Genomic DNA, 16,052 nt, shown 5'->3' on the forward strand with positions numbered 1-16,052 from the left:
AAGAGAAGTCCAAAACTATGGCCTTGCTTCCGTCCGACAAGTACTGTTGTTGTCAAAAGATCCGAGGATGCTGTGCACACAATCATAGTGTTGCCCTGGGACGCCTGTTGCAAAGTTCCCGTTGTGCCCCTGCAACTCCAGTGCCGAGGTCGAGAATCACTACTGGAGTTACAGCTCAGCGATTGCTCCAGTGACGGAAGCAACGACCCTCGATTTCTTGGCAAATGCAGTTCTGGAGAGAGCACTGCCTGGTCGTGCAGACAAGACCTTACGCTTCAGCAGCGTGTATCCTTCGAGGTTATATCCACCGATGGTATCGGGCGTTGTTCTAGCTGATCTTCCTTAGAAATCCCTGAAGCCACCGCCTTCAAGGGCACATACGCCAGGCCTAGCTGCCAAGCTCGTCGTCTTTTCAACTCCGAAGGTTGGGAAGTCAGCAACTTCAAAGGGCGCATCTTTTTTCTCACTTTGCACAGGACATAGAACTCCTTTTGACATCACGGCTTGTATGTATAACTGGGATAACTATGTTATCTGATAAAAACAATAATAAAGCGCTCCATCTTACCATGATGACTGTTTCGTAGAGGACGTTTCCGTAAGCATAAAGGACGTTGCCGACAGAGCGAAGGAGGATCCAGGCGAAGGCAACCTTCATTCCCTTTGTCTGGGCCTGCGTTCACACACTATGTAAGCAGAGGTCTTTGTGAACAGGGTTCTAATTTTGAAAACCTCAAAGCAGTGAGGAACCCGACATCACTTCTTCGAAATGACCATATCTGCGCACGGTCCCTCCTTTGCAGAAAGTTTAAGTGCAATAGTAAGTTAACGTTCACAAGCCGTAAGCAAGAAAGGTAAAAAAAACAATTACGCGATACGCATGATTTTCTCATCACATTTATCCATCGATTTTGTACAGTCAATTTTTTACGGAGGCAGTCTATAGGAAATAGGCGAAACAAGCATGAAATTTTTCTTCTGGCTCTAAACACAAGCCAGAAATAGAATCGTAAATAAGTGCTCATGTCTGTTCAGCCACTGCTGTAATAACCCCCTCTAGGGGTTGGGAAGTATGCTAAAAATAAAAATAAATCAAATTTTGACGGCCAGCAGATATCGACAGAACTTGACCCCCACATTTTCTACTCCTTGTCAACTTAGTCTGCACTTCTTTTTTTAAAGACCGAATTCAAACAAAAATTCTTGCTTAGCCAAAGAGATTCTAAATAAAATATCTTCAGCCAATAAAATTGCCAATTCATTAGCAACTAAAATTTCATTGTGAATACTAACCGTATGACCTCTTGATGTTTCGAAAATTTTGTTGTAGCTTACATGTTATTTAATTTGTACTAACTGTACCCACACCTATGCCTTGCGTATGGGACAGCAGTGTTTGTAAACAATAATAAATAGATAAATTTTTCGTGCCTAGTTCGCAGAATGAACACGTGCACGTTGAGACTTGCCTTGTTGGCCGACAGTATCCACCAAGCGCACATGGACATCGTGATCACACGCACGGTGCCATTGATACCAGCTCGAAGATACTCTGGCATGGTGTCTGGAAGACAGCCAAGGAGCGCCATTGAGTGACCGTCTTGCTCAACTACGTCTTACCACACAAAACACCACAGTGTGCATCGTCGAAATGATAACTGGCAATTAGTTTGGATAAGTTTAGATAGCGAGTCCTTTTCTGAGTGCATATAAGTTTCGGGGCGTATCTCCACTTCGGAACTAAATATCTGAAACACAATATACATAAAGGCAGCGTCTGGGAGCAAAATATTTTCCCGTGCTTCCTCGCGCAACTACGCAGATACCAGGTGTTAGCTTTATACGGAACGCCTGAACAAAAATCACAAATATCTTTGTTAATCGCCTCACAACCTCAAAGCATCATTAGTGGCGTTGCCTTAACAAGTATTATTCACATATTTCAGGCGTAGTGATTAAACAAGGAAGATCAAGTCACCTTCTTGTTTGCAGCTCGATGACTGTGCCTTGCTCTGCCGTTAGATTTACCAAACTTGAAGAATGACCGTAATTTGTCTTGTATTCAGTACTATAGGCTTTAAACTCGGAACTCTTGAATTTAAGTGCCGTGCATTACTCATGATTATGTGCCTGCAAAGCAACTGCACGCTAAACGAGCCTGAAATATGAACCCAAACTTGCAAGCATGCAAGCTTGAAATGCACATCGGTTAGAGGACTTGAACCGGCAGTATGGGAGGCACTCCAAATATGATCATTCGCACGTTCTGGTTATCTTCTGGCCGCGCTGTCTTCAATGCGAAAAATTAGCATGGGTAGAACGAAAGACCCCGCTAAGCCTAGCTCTTCACACTGATGGATGTGACCCATTGCTAGGCTTCCGTACAGTCAACGCATGAGCAGAGAAAACTCAGGAGAGGCCCCCGCTATCCGAGCTGCACGACAGAAAGTGTGCCGGAAGTCACGCGCTCTCGCAAGGACTACTGGGAGTATTTGGTCGCTGGCGCAGCCAATAGTAACGCTGTGCGCAGCGGCGTCGTCTGCTGCATTGTCTGCTACGCATGCGCAAGCGCGCTGATACGGTGGCCAAGAGAAAAGGCGGGGGGGGGGGGGGGGGGGGGGGTGTAGAGGAGAGCCGGCTTAAAAAAACGTGACGTAACCGCCTCTACTCATTTCTTTCCTTCCTCCATGAGAGAACGCCTACCTGCTCCTCTCATGTCAGCGATGGTTGCCAGACTGTACGTTGTCTCACCCACCAGCGCCAGAAAGTTGGCAACCTTGAAGAAAAAGTAAAACAAAGCGAAGACAACAAAGAAGTGCACGGGAGAAAAAATGATTAATTACACTTAATTCAGCAAAAATTAAGGCAATCCGGAATTCATGCTATGCTTTACCAGCCCATACCTACTGCTTCTCCGTTTAGCATATCACAGAACAATAGCCAGATTACTGAATGCAATTGTTGCGAGGTTGTTTTAATCGTTTAAAAGTTACAAAACCAAAACAATGCTTCAAATTCAGTAACAAGTGCAGACATGTGAGTTACGACCAGTACAAGTACTGCTACAGTAATAGCGATGTAGAAGTGGTGTTGTCGATTTTTTCCACAACTATAAGCACTGTAGAAGTGAAGCTTCAATTTAAAAATTTTGTGCTGATGTTTTCGTTTGCGACGCTTTTATTACCGTCAAGCTTGCTTTATTAGAGCGCCGTCGGCATGGAAGTAGCTCAGCTGCCTTCAACCGCCTGCTTGGTACGGTTCGACATGCCATGATCACTTCTTTGCAAAATATAACGCCCTAATTTTTACGCACCAATAGTGTACCTTGCCTATTGCCCGAGTCACAGTGGAGAACTCATGGCTAATTTCGGCCAGCTGCGGCTCGTTAATGTGCACCAAAGCCTTGGAAGGAGGCTGAGAAAGCCAGAAGTCGTACCGGCGACCTCGTGCTCAGCAGCATAAAGACACAACCCTCACACCAGGTAACTTGCAACCCATGTAAGGCGAACTGCACACTTCATCACAAATGGAGGCGACCACAGTACAAAAGAAAAGTAGCACTTACCCCGTAAACGAAAACAAGCAGGCCCACATTGGGCATCTCACAGCAAGTCTCGAAGAACATGGTGTGCTTGGCCGAGGCTTTGCTCGCAAACTGCTCTCGAACAGCGCCTGCGTTGACTTCTTCTTCAGCTGGTACTCGGAACGGAAACGGCTGAACGCCATCGCCGTAATCACCATTAAATATTGAGTGCTTCCTTAAATCGATTTTATAATAATAATAATAATAATAATAATAATAATAATAATAATAATAATAATAATAATAATAATAATAATAATTGTTTTTTGGGGGGAAAGGAAATGGCGCGGTATCTGTCTCATATATCGTTGGACACCTGAACCGCGCCGTAAGGGAAGGGATAAAGGAGGGAGTGAAAGAAGAAAGAGAGAAATAGGTGCCGTAGTGGAGGGCTCCGTAATAATTTCGACCACCTGGGGATCTTTAGCGTGCACTGACATCGCACAGCACACGGGCGCCTTAGCGTTTTTCCTCCATAAAAACGCAGCCGCCGCGGTCGGGTTCGAACCCGGGAACTCCGGATCAGTAGTCGAGCGCCCTAACCACTGAGCCACCGCGGCGGGGCTCGATTTTATCTCAAAATGTATAAGTTTCTGCTCTAATCTATTGACATCCATGTGCACTACGTTCTATTCTTTTGATTAGGTTATTGTTCTTTTCTATTTCTTTTTTATTTGCATGCGGTGCGTTGCTAAGGTTAACATTCTGTTCTGGCCCCTGATAATCTACTTCCCGCGTCCCTTACTTTCTGTGAAGTGTTAAAGCAGGTTTTCCGCGAAATCTCGCCGTCAATTTGCGCGTTCAGGAGTCGGCCTACTCTGGAGCACACTACGTGGTGCGTGACCACGCGAATGCCCGTGCTTTCGTTACAAAAAAATCGCAGGACAGTTAAGAGTGTGTAACCAGAATGTTTCAGCTGTGGTGTAAAAGCAAATTACTTTTCCGGAACTCGCCGTGCCACTAGTGGCCCCGCAGCGTTTTGGCGCGCTGCCAAGTTTTCCGGAGAAGCCATCTCAGCCAGCGCGGTCAGCATGACACATACCGTGCCGCTATTGGTGCAGCAGCAACTTAACGCGATGCTAAGTTCGCAGGGCGAGAGATCGCAGCTGGCGCGCTCAGCATAACATAGACACGCGGCGGCAGCTTGTCGCGCTGCGGAGATCCTCGGCGGAGCCGGGCCTGTCTTGCGGAAGACGACGACGCCGCCGTATAACTAGGAAAGAACAAGGAGTTAACGTTCCAAAAAAAAAAAGAAAGTTTCACCTTGAAAGTACGCAAGCTCCCTTACCTTCGTCTGTTTACTTCTTCGTCCTTGTTTTCATTCCGTCTCTCTTGATTTCCGACTGGTGTTGCTCGATTGCCGATCTACGCAGCTCGTTAGACACACCTTTATTCACAGTAACAACATTTTTGCTGGGCAGTTTAACATATATGTCTAACATGGAGAGCCGATACCGGGGTTGAACCTGGCCAAATTGATTCTCATCTTGAAGTGAGGCATTCGACAAACGCTACAAATAAACACAACTTTTGAATTCCAATTAGCTAATCTGCACAATGACGAAGGCATCACATGCGGGTCCCAATTAGACTGAAACTCATGACTCCATCAACCATGACGCGAAGAATATCGAGTATACATGCTATGTCCAAAAGTCTTTTTGATGCTCATTGCCTTGGCTAGAATTCCCCAAGCATTCCCCAAGAATTCCTCTTGCACTGTGTGTGTGTGGAGTGGGGTCACTTACGGCACCTTTCAAAGTGTCGCACATCCACTGCATGACTCAACAGCAGACCGTACGGCCTGGGGGACTTCTAAACAATGCTGGGCCTTTCGCCCACACCCTCCGCAACTTCGCGCCGAGGTTTTTCAGAGACGGCATTGGTGTGGACGTCGTGTTTTTTTTTTATTTTTCTTATTACATTCTGAGTCATTAAAACTGCATATCCAGTTCCCAAAACTGACAACGCATACCACAAGCACAACAAAAGGAGTTAAATTAACAAAGTTGGGAACATTATGAGTCGAGAAGCAAGAAGTGACCAACAGACGCACATCTACACATGAGAGACCATAGATGAATACGCGCGACAGGGCGCTGGTCCACTACTTGGCAGCTCTAGAGGCCACGGGGCTCCTCTGCTCGTCGGGGCTATTGGACGAGGAGTCGGTGGGCGAGACGTGCTGATCGTCTCGCGTCTCCGGGAGCGGCGACTCGAGCGGCGGCTCCGCAGAAACTTCGCTCAGGTGCTTTGCGTAGACGTGCAAACGCGAAAGGACGTAAACCTGCGGGACCGAGTACGCGTACTTTACAGCAGGCACAAACTGGATCATGGGTTGAAGAGTCATCGTGTGAGTGGGTGGGAGATGGGGTGGGTGGGTTACTGAGCGAATGAGTGAGTGAGTGAGTGAGTGAGTGAGTGAGTGAGTGAGTGAGTGAGTGAGTGAGTGAGTGAGTGAGTGAGTGAGTGAGTGAGTGAGTGAGTGAGTGAGTGAGTGAGTGAGTGAGTGAGTGAGTGAGTGAGTGAGTGAGTGAGTGAGGAGGTCAGTGCTACATATTCAGGCAGCACAAAAGGCCGCAAAACATAACGAGTTAGCCACAGCAAGCGCCTGTCCGCTCGGCTGAATGAATCATTCAGTAGGAAATAAGAAAGTCTGGAAAACAAATTACGAACGAAAGATCCCAGCAGTAAAGCTTAAACTTACAGAGGCCAGTGACAGCTTGCAGATTAGTACAAAAATCAGAGGGACACTGAACATCAAGCTCAGAAAGTTATCCCGAGAGGTAAATATTTGAAATAGATACGCGAGGCACAAAGGCAAGGGAAGTTGCACAACAGCATTTTGCATACAAAGACGTTTCCGCGCTTTCATGTTATCGTGTGAATGAAGAAAACGTCAGTTTCTAGTGAAACAGAAAGAACGGAAAAACAGACACGCAAACAAGCATCAAAGCACACGCAAAGTAACTAAGCGTAGCGAACGAGGCGCCCCCGTATTGCTTTCGGACATAAGCGAGCGGATGAGCGCAAAAGCCGGGAAGGGGAACACAACAGACGACACGGCACTATTCTGGTAAGTCTGACGAGCAGTGTTGCTGGAACAAACGGAACACAGACGTAGCATGAAAATGACCGTGAAAATGAACACACCGCGTCAAAATGCAAGCAGTGGAGGCACTTTACGTTTGAACCAGCAAAGTCCTAGAGGTTACAGCCTCCTATAATTGCTATAATGGCTAACAGCATACTTATGATACTGGTCGTATGGTCTAAGATTCATGTTCGTTGGGCTAGTTGGTTAAACATGACTTCAGTGGCAGCGCAGATGGTTTATGGTTTATGGGGTTTAACGTCCCAAAGCGACTCAGGCTATGAGGGACGCCGTAGTTAAGGGCTCCGGAAATTTCGACCACCTGGGGTTCTTTAACGTGCACGGACATCGCACAGTGCACGGGCCTCTAGAATTTCGCCTCCATCGAAATTCGACCGCTGCGGCCGGGATCGAACCCGCGTCTTTCGGGTCAGCAGCCGAACGCCATAACCACTGAGTCACCGCGGCGGCCAATATAGATAGAAGGGACGGGATAGGACACAAGAGTAGAGAGCGCTGACTTCCAACTGTTTACAACTCCGCTGCCGCTGAAGTCATGGTCGTAAGGGTCATACCTACCGGTTTGCAGTTGATCGAAACAGTGCTGACTCTGCATGTGCTGTCATGGACAGAACTTTATGGGACGCGGTTGTGGGCATTAATTTATTGCTTCGCTGCCAGCCATTGAACCAGCTGGTATTCTTTCTAGCGGATAAATTTAGCATGCATGTCCTCTCCGTCTGCTAGCCTTCATAGCGAACTGGCTTGGCCGTTCATTGATAGTCATTGTTAAAAAACAAACATTGCGCTATACGATATAGATAGGCATGAAGGAAGGAAATGCGTGGCTTATTTTCTGCGTCCGCGTTCTGCACGCGACTACTGATCCGGAGTTACCGGGTTCGAACCCGACCGCGGCGGCTGCGTTTTTATGGAGGAAAAACGCTAAGGCGCCCGTGTGCTGTGCGATGTCAGTGCACGTTAAATATCCCCAGGTGGTCCAAATTAAGCCCTCCACTACGGCACCTCTTTCTTCCTTTTGTCTTTCACTCCCTCCTTTATCCCTTCCCTTACGGCGCGGTTCAGGTGTCCAACGATATATGAGACAGATACTGCGCCATTTCCTTTCCCCCAAAACCAATTATTATATTATTATTCTGCACGCGCTTTTTCGTCGTTCTGCTCAGCGTGTTTGGTGACGACTGAATGCCTCAAAGCAGACCGCCTGTCCCCGATACCACAAGAGCCTTCCCAGACTACAAGGTGATAAAGACTAACCTCGACGACCAACCAGAAGATCGCATACCACACGCGGAGGTCAGTCGGTATCTGCAACAAGGAAGTAATTTAGTAAGGCGCCTCATTCAACCACTCCATCACTAGCAAAATTGACCACGACACTAGCTGGAGGTCATAAGCTGCTAAAATAATCAAATAAATACACTAGCTCTATCTCATTTTGGGCAGCGTAAGAGGAGAATGCACGTTAAAGACAATAAAGTGGCTGAAAAAGTATGAGAACCCGCCCAGCATTGCTTTTAGAAACGAAAAGTGAAAATTCCCAATGTGCTTTCTTTTTTCTATAGAGGAACATGATGCGTTATATTATATAACCACAAGACGAAAAGACGCGCTGCATGGGACCTGAATTCGTTTTCAAAGACCTGATGAAAGTTCCTCACCCAGCTGGAAATCTTGATAACGTTGACAACAGTTCTCGGCTGCAATGAAAAGACATGCGCTCGCATCACTCAATGTCCACATGCTCAGCATCGCTTACTCTAGCCGCTGCAGTTAACACTATCAAGCAAAACTGCAGCACTTACTAAGATGAAGAATTCGTAGCACGCAATAGTCAAGGTGTAAATGAAGTTGCCGCACGTTCTGACGACCATGGCGGCATAGGCGAAGGACATCCCTGGAATATAGTCCTGCGATCATGCACAACCAAAGTCGGCTATGAACAATAAAACAGACGCATTCCATCAGATGCCGCCAGATGCCGCCACTTTAGATAAGCGTGCTCGTTAAAATTTCGATGGCTAGAAGAAGTCTTCACAACTTGAGCACTCAAATGAGCGTTTTAAACAAGTTGACATGTATTGGAGGATTAATAAAAAGTAATCACGAAACCGCCTAATGCGTGGCGAAGTTACATGATCTGTTGTGATGAAGCCATTAATAAACTTATCACCGTGCGAGTCGTGCGCGATGCCTAATCCCACCATCGGCATCCGTTTACGATGCTCCCAAATGCTTCAATGGGCAATTGAAAAAATGGCATGCTTGTCAGTTTGGACACAAACACGAACCATTATGTTCTCTAAGAGTATATCCGTAGGCATGCAGGAGCCGTGTGAATGACAACGGCAATGAGTTCAAAGTTGCAAGGCGCAGCGATACGTATGGCTCTTGCGTTGGGATGTCAGCAGCGTTGTTGAATGATCCCGCCCCCCCCCCCCCCCTTTTTTTGGTGAAAATACCCCCCCCCCCCCCCCGCAGGTTGACGACAGGCCAAGTGCCAAAAAAGAGATTCTTATAAGCACCGCAGCGGTGGCCTATAGTCGTTTGAGCATCCGCCTCGCATGCGGGGGGTGCGGGGTTCGATCAATACCACCTAGACTAGGTTCGATCCCCAGAGCCGCTTGGTACCCACCGGTGATACGATACAAGCTTTCCTCTGCCTGGTGCTCGGCTTCTTTAGGATGAAATGCTTGGGAAATGGGTCTTTAACCCCACCTTGAGTAGAACAAACAACTTTGTGCCATGGCGCTCTTTGGCCGCCGATGCTCTTGCTACATAAAAATTCATTATCATCAGACTCGTAGAAGGAGTCGACGTCGCTTTCGGAGGTTGTCCCATATATTCTTACAGCCTCCCACCCAAAGGTCACCTGGACTCGTTCTGAGGCTGATACGGAATAGATTGCTTTCCAACGTTCACCAAACGACCTCACTTTTCAAATCGGCGTCCTTTGGCGTCCACTCCAACAGCAGCACAGCCCGTTCTTCCAGCAAGACATTCATGACTTGCGCAATGTGGACGGCACAATAGTCTTGATGCTGGAAGACTGGATAAGATGGTGGTCGAGAACGTCGAAGGAGCTGGCTTCGTTCATGCTATCGCCTTGATAATCGATGAGAAGGCTAGACGCCTTTTGCAAGACACGCCCACACGCACATAAATATCAACGAACGTTGCGAAAATCCCCATTTGACGAAAAATGCCGCCCTGAGTTCCATTGGAAGTTAGGCGCGAAACTGTTCTGTGCGCGCAGGGTGTACCGCAACGGGAAATATGCCGCAGGACTGGAAGGTTGACGACTGCAGTTAATCGTATAGTACAAGCTTACAGGGATGAAGGCGGCCGCCTTGGCGATGCTCCCCGTCCAGGTCGCGACCAACTGATCGTCGCTGCAGCCGTTGCGGATCCTTTTCAAAGTGCAAAAGAAATTCGAGATGCCCTCGGCTTAGACATCAGTCTGAGCACCATTCCAAACCGTCCCCAGGAAGCCGGGTTAAGTGGATGTGTGGCGGCGCAGAAACCGTATTTGACGGCAAGACAAAAGGAACAGCGCTTTGCATTTGCTTGCGCCCATGAGCAGTGGACTGTGGACGACTGGCGACAAGTGATCTTTACAGATGAGTCAACATTCTCTTCAAGATGGGGCCAGCAGCGGCGTGTTTGGCGTCCATGCAATGGCAGGTATGTCCGAATAAGACTGATTTAAATTGTGTGAAGTAAAGAGCACAGCGGTCGAAAGCACAGTAAGCCATGTGCGCGTATAAGTAGAGAAATGAAACTGTTTTTCTTCGCTAGTCCTCCTGCAGCAGTTATTTAAGTTTTATGATCCAAAAAGGGTTTTTCTTTTACCCCTGGCCTGACACTCGAGGTTTTGAGTTAAATTAGTCTTTTTAAATATATATTGCGTAGGAGCTGATCAACGCATTATTTTTTCGCACATAGGTACCTACCCGACTTCACGACGCAAGTAGTTAGCAGTGGTCGTTGTGCCGTGAACGTCTGGGGATCTGTCAGCGCAGAAGGCCTCGGCCCCCTCATTAGACTGCCAACAAAGTTTAACGGAGCCAGCTACTACGACGTCCTGGACCACCATCTCATCTCGTACGCGTTGGACGGGCCATTTAAAGATGGAATATTCCTCCTGCAGCAAGACTACAGCCCCGTCCACACTGCGCGAGTTGTGAAGGCCTTGCTTGAGGAACGGGCTGTGCGGCTATTGGAGTGGACTCCAAAAGGCGCCGATATGAACATCATTGAGAACGTTTGGGGAACGTTTAAAAGTAGTCTGTCGCGTATTAATCACAGCACGCGTCCAGATGACCTCTGGGAAGCCGTCAAGACGGAGTGGGACAACCTCCGAGAGCAACCCGGATACGTCGACTCTTTATACGAGTCCCTTCCTCGGCGCATGTGGCCGATATCAACGTGAGCGGGAGCTTTACCCGGTATAAAAAGTGCCTTTGAAAGTTTTTTTTTAATCGACTCCACCCTGTTGCCCTTTTGTTCTTACATGTTCGCAATATATAGCCGATCGCGGACGACTGAATAAGCGACAACCTCGTGTTCTGTTTCTTTTTTTTCCTCCAGTGTAAGAAAACATATCTGTGCTGAGGGAAGTGATCCTTATATAGCTAAACTGCTATACTCATGAGGCCCTATCTTTATAATGAAGATAACGAAGACAACACATGCATGCTATCCTTTTTTCATACGCGCCAAGAAAAAGTTCACCACACTTGCCAAAGCGATGTACGAGCGTTTGTATTCTATAGCTCGCGCGCAAACCCGCCGAACACATCATAGCTAGTTCGTTATTCATCCCAATAAAAACACTTCACGAAAGACGCAGAAAGGGAAGACGATCAGTTGTTAGCTCAGCGTGTCGTCTTTCCGTTCTGCGTCCTTCGTGAAGTTTTCTGTTTTCATTGTCACAAACTCGCTGCGAAGAGCGAGCCACGGCGGTACCCGCAGGCTGAATATGCTGGCATTACTGAAAAAGCAAAAAGCGCAAGCTGCCGAACTTTCTACACGGCGCGAACAAACAGCAAACCCATGCATCATGTATTGAAAGCGCCCCTGGCGAGCAGTGACGGTAGCAGCATAGCTTCGCCCGTGGCGGCGATAACGCGAGCATCAAGTTGTCGAGATGGGTCAGCCGGATGTGCCGACGTACGCATCTGCTGATAGAGCGCGCTGGCACGCAGTTTTTTCCATTTCGGTCACCGCTCGCGTGCTCCGTATTACTTTTGGGGCACCTGTACAGAGTCGATCACACTTGTCTAGAGCGCCCGACTGGTGTGCTGCGGAGGAAATGAAGTCAAATATTATCGAAGCTGTTTTGCTAGTGATAAGGCACTGGTGTGTGTGCGGTTCACATGTCTATTAGGGTGCTCTCAAGCGCAAGCATTATCAATGAATGTCAATATGTACTTTATAATTTCGTTTTATTTCCACCGAGCTGCGCCGCTCGAGCGCTGTAGACAAGTGTGATCGACTCTGTACGTTAAACCAGATCCTATTCAGCGCATGTGTATGCTAACTTGCTCGCACAATCTCCTTCCTCTAAAGCTGTTCTACCCGGGTACATTTAACACACATGTCATGTAATTCTCTTCTGCGTAAGCATACTACGATGCTATGGTATACCTGAGGCCGCACTCAGCAATCGCTGTGATTATGCCAACTAAATTTCTATGTCCTTACAAAGCGGACGTGCCTAGACGACAGACCTAACTCTTGACTCAGCTGCAGTGCGTGTTCCACTCACATGCCTGGCTGCGTTGATCCAATAGAGGCACATGACGAAGTGCACCGACTGCAGGAACACATGGAGACACAGCCTCGAGAGCCTGTCGGGGCGGTCTGCGATCGCGGTAATGAGGCACGTTAAACACGCTCCCTGCTAGGAGGACAACGGAATAGCGATCATGTTCGATAAGTTGACTTTGAAGGGAAGTGATAATCAAAACTATTCACCAACTAGCTTTATAGTACAGCAGCCAAAAGCGCTTTCCTCATGATACGCACGGCCCATAAAAATGGCAATCAGTTTTCGGATGTTCAGGTAGTTGTATCCGCGAAAGTTGTGTAGTGTACACGTCCTCAAGTTTGATACATATGGACAAGTAGCCTAACGTAGATAAATGTGTGTGCTGAGCGTTTCCTACGCGCAGTGCTCCGGCTGAAGGCGAAGTGGGCTTCCAGAAGCGCAGGGAAGGATAAGCCTTTCTCGGCGAGATCTGATATGCTTTGTTCAGATTCGCATAAGCTTAGTCCCGTAAGTCTTAACGCACGACATTGCAAACCAAATAGAGTACACATTACCATGGGATTACGCAAACGCTTTCCTCATTACATGGAATAAAATTATGCCCCCCCCCCCCCTTTCTGTCTCCCGTACTACCAGATTTGCGGATAAGATATTGCACTGAGAGGGGCATTGAAGAGGCGATTGCTTTTCCTGGTAAAATTAATCCTATGGCTCTCTATAGATATGTTGATGTCTATACCGCAGCAAAACTCATTTATTCCTGGGAAAAATTGCACTAAAAATTTTCCTGTCACTCGATTCAAAGTCACGACGTATACACCAACCAGGAACCCGTGATCAAATTTTTCATGTGAATGGGGATACAGCCTATAGCCTCTGAGATCGGCAATTGACTGCGTTGACTCCCCGAAATTTAGTTGCAGAAACTTCCAGTGATAGCGACACCTGTATGTCATTATTTTTATTTATTTTCATGATTTATAAAAGCTCCGTTTGCAGTTAAAGTAGTGCCTCTGTTGTTAAAATGAGGTAATTTATCAATGCAGAACAACTTCAATTTATCCTCAGCGTCAGTTTAACACCTCTGGAAGAAATGTCTCCGTGGAGTGCCAGCTAAGGATTAAAAGGAGGACATACAACGCTTACGCCACGCGCTGACGAAGTAGTTCATGGCTTTGTTGACTTACCGGAATAATCCGAAATGTCGTAGATTGCATCATAGCCGAGTTTTGCCTCGCATACGGTTGCGATGGCAACGACGAGCTGGAATCGCAATGATACAAACATGCACGCAAAAATGCCAGTGCCACCCAAGGAAATGTCATTCGAAAGACAAGCTTCCAATGTCTAGGCTCAGTGGGACGTCATCGCTTTCGGTGGATGCTAAGAGAGTGCTGTAAGCTGATTTGCGATTAAAAAGCATATTATTTCATTGCACACTAGCGGCATTTGAACAAATAATATTTGCGTAAAGCATTAAGCACGACTGCGGAATCCCTGAAATAAGTGAATGAACAAACATAACTCGCAAGCTTTCCAACATATAACCACAACAATGATATACAATTAGCACAAAAAGGCAATGGCATGCAATGCAGGAGATTGATATGCTTTCTTCTAGGCATTATTTGGGCCAGTTTACATTTATTAGTACGAGCTTTCTGAAGCGTTCAGTAGGCTCTACTGAGAATTAAACGTGAACGAGAAGCAAACTTAACTGCATGCGCGAGTTCAAGATTTGGCAGACATAAACCCAAACTGTTCACAAATGGGAAAAGTCTGCGCTGTCCTCTTTAACTCTACTGTCAAATTACGGATTCTTTAGCTTTCAATCTTCACTCATGCAAACTGCGAACTAAACGTAGCAGATGACCAGCGGCAGTAACTAAAATACAGAAAAGACCAGACAGATACGATGTACAAATCAGAAGTTTGGAAAATAACGGTTTGCCAAATATGTAGTCAAAAAATTAATTACCACGTGTGCCCCCTAAGTGTGTGGTCGTTAACCCCAAACCCGCTGCCCAGATCAGGCGTCTGCACTCCCACCTGCGTTTTAATAATAGTAATAATAATTGGTTTTGGGCGGAAAGGAAACGGCGCAGTATCTGTCTCATATATCGTTGGACATCTGAACCGCGCCGTAAGGGAAGGGATAAAGGGGGTGTGAAAGAATAAAGAGGTGCCGTAGTGGAGGGCTCCGGAATAATTTCGACCATCTGTGGATCTTTAACGTGCACTGACATCACACAGCACACGGGCGCCTTAGCGTTTTTCCTCCATAAAAACGCAGCCGCCAATGCGGGCTTGTGTTCGGAAAAACCAAAAGTGTGCTTCGGCAGCATTTAGCAGTTTGGGGGACAGAAGCTGTGTAGTCAGCGGCCCTCTCGGTGTTCGACTCTTGCCGACGTATTTTTGGTAAGAAATGCATTAAATTGCTGTTAACTACATTAAGAATAAAGTCTTCAACCCTTGAATCCAGCCGCTTTGCGTTTCATTTTAAACATCCCAAACAACACGTGGAAAAGCGTCTTCATTAGTCTTCTTACTAATGAGCCCAAGGCCAAAGTGCTTGCAGTAGCGACATTTAGGGTGTACTTCCGTGCTCTGGACGCGTGTTTTATTATGCTGCTGAAACTTCGCCCAAATTCGAATTAGGATTTCTTCCAAACGTCGGCACCATCTCACGCTCTATCATCATTTCGCACTGCATTTCACCTCAAGCGCCACGTCACCGCCAGCCGCATCCGGAATACATATGGAAACGGACAGTGAGGGAGCTCACAGAGTAGAATATCATAGCCCTTGTCGTGCCTGGATTCTTGTTCCAGAACTCGGAAGCCATTGTTCCTGCGCAGATGGAAAACACTACAGAAAAGCGGCGTCATAGTCAAGTTCGCTTCATCACAATGCTTTTACAAGGCGCAAAATGCCCTTGCTTTTCCTGCCTGCGGTTTGACGAATTTGTTTTCATCTATATCCTTGTGTCAAACTGCCACAGCCATCAAACCATTGTCCGTATCATGGAAAAACTGTTCAGCTATATAGAAGCACACGTTTGACATTTTCGATGCAGCACTTGAGGCAGTAATCGTAGTTAGAAGCCGACTATAGTTAACGCCTATCAAAATATCGCTGGTGCTTCTATTGTTATTAAAACTTAATCGAACTTCAGTGCAGATTTCACAAACATTAGGCTCGACGTTAGCAAGCTGTTTACACTACCGCCGCGAACACAGATGCCAGTTGCGCAAAAACTGTAGACGTCAACGTACGTAAAATACGCTGCAACCATGTAAAATGTCCACATGTATACTCACCGGGATCTGCCGTAATAAATTATGCTTGATCCAGTGCTAGTCAGAAAAACAGCCAGATTTTCTTCTTCATTCGAGGTGCTGCGTAGAACCGCTCTTTCTGGCCTCTTCTGACGTGGCTCACACTTACGGGCGGGGATGGGACAAGGCTTGATGAAGAGTGCCATAGTAAATGACAGTAGCTATTTAGAAGCGAAAGGCCGGATTTATTGAATTGAATTGAAGAAAGTTTATTTCCAGACATACAGAAAATGGGCCTCGGGT

The 16,052-nt window shown here is 46.9% G+C and overlaps 2 protein-coding genes across 2 annotated transcripts; both read right to left on the minus strand.

Moving 5' to 3' along the window:
* Positions 1 to 568: 568 nt before the first annotated feature.
* On the minus strand, positions 569 to 3,735 carry LOC144118373 (uncharacterized; the record flags this gene model as incomplete). Its single annotated transcript, XM_077651324.1, is given in 4 exon segments — positions 569 to 673; positions 1,470 to 1,564; positions 2,704 to 2,776; positions 3,566 to 3,735. Coding segments are annotated over 4 exon segments (333 nt in total), but the record flags the coding sequence as incomplete, so codon positions are not given.
* A 1,827-nt stretch (positions 3,736 to 5,562) lies between these two features.
* LOC144118374 (uncharacterized) lies at positions 5,563 to 16,052 on the minus strand. The gene is made up of 8 exons (XM_077651325.1): positions 15,792 to 16,052; positions 15,257 to 15,321; positions 13,659 to 13,734; positions 12,469 to 12,563; positions 8,504 to 8,608; positions 8,360 to 8,398; positions 7,956 to 8,006; positions 5,563 to 5,870 (listed from the first exon to the last, which is right to left on the minus strand). The coding sequence occupies exons 2-8, from the start codon at positions 15,314 to 15,316 to the stop codon at positions 5,691 to 5,693; spliced, it is 606 nt and encodes a 201-aa protein (XP_077507451.1). The 5' UTR covers positions 15,317 to 15,321; positions 15,792 to 16,052; the 3' UTR covers positions 5,563 to 5,690.

This window comes from Amblyomma americanum, chromosome 2 (genome assembly GCF_052857255.1).
Source record: "Amblyomma americanum isolate KBUSLIRL-KWMA chromosome 2, ASM5285725v1, whole genome shotgun sequence".
NCBI classification, from domain to species: domain Eukaryota; kingdom Metazoa; phylum Arthropoda; class Arachnida; order Ixodida; family Ixodidae; genus Amblyomma; species Amblyomma americanum.

What these genes read in the sequence shown, in the direction of transcription:
- LOC144118374 (XM_077651325.1), bottom strand. Translation starts at nt 15,316, where the DNA reads ATGGCTTCCGAGTTCTGGAACAAGAATCCAGGCACGACAAGGGCTATG. An exon ending in CGACATTTCGGATTATTCCG is followed by an intron (nt 12,564 to 13,658) that starts GTAAGTCAACAA and finishes CCGCGATCGCAG; the next exon opens with ACCGCCCCGACAGGCTCTCG. An exon ending in GCTACGAATTCTTCATCTTA is followed by an intron (nt 8,399 to 8,503) that starts GTAAGTGCTGCA and finishes TTTTCATTGCAG; the next exon opens with CCGAGAACTGTTGTCAACGT.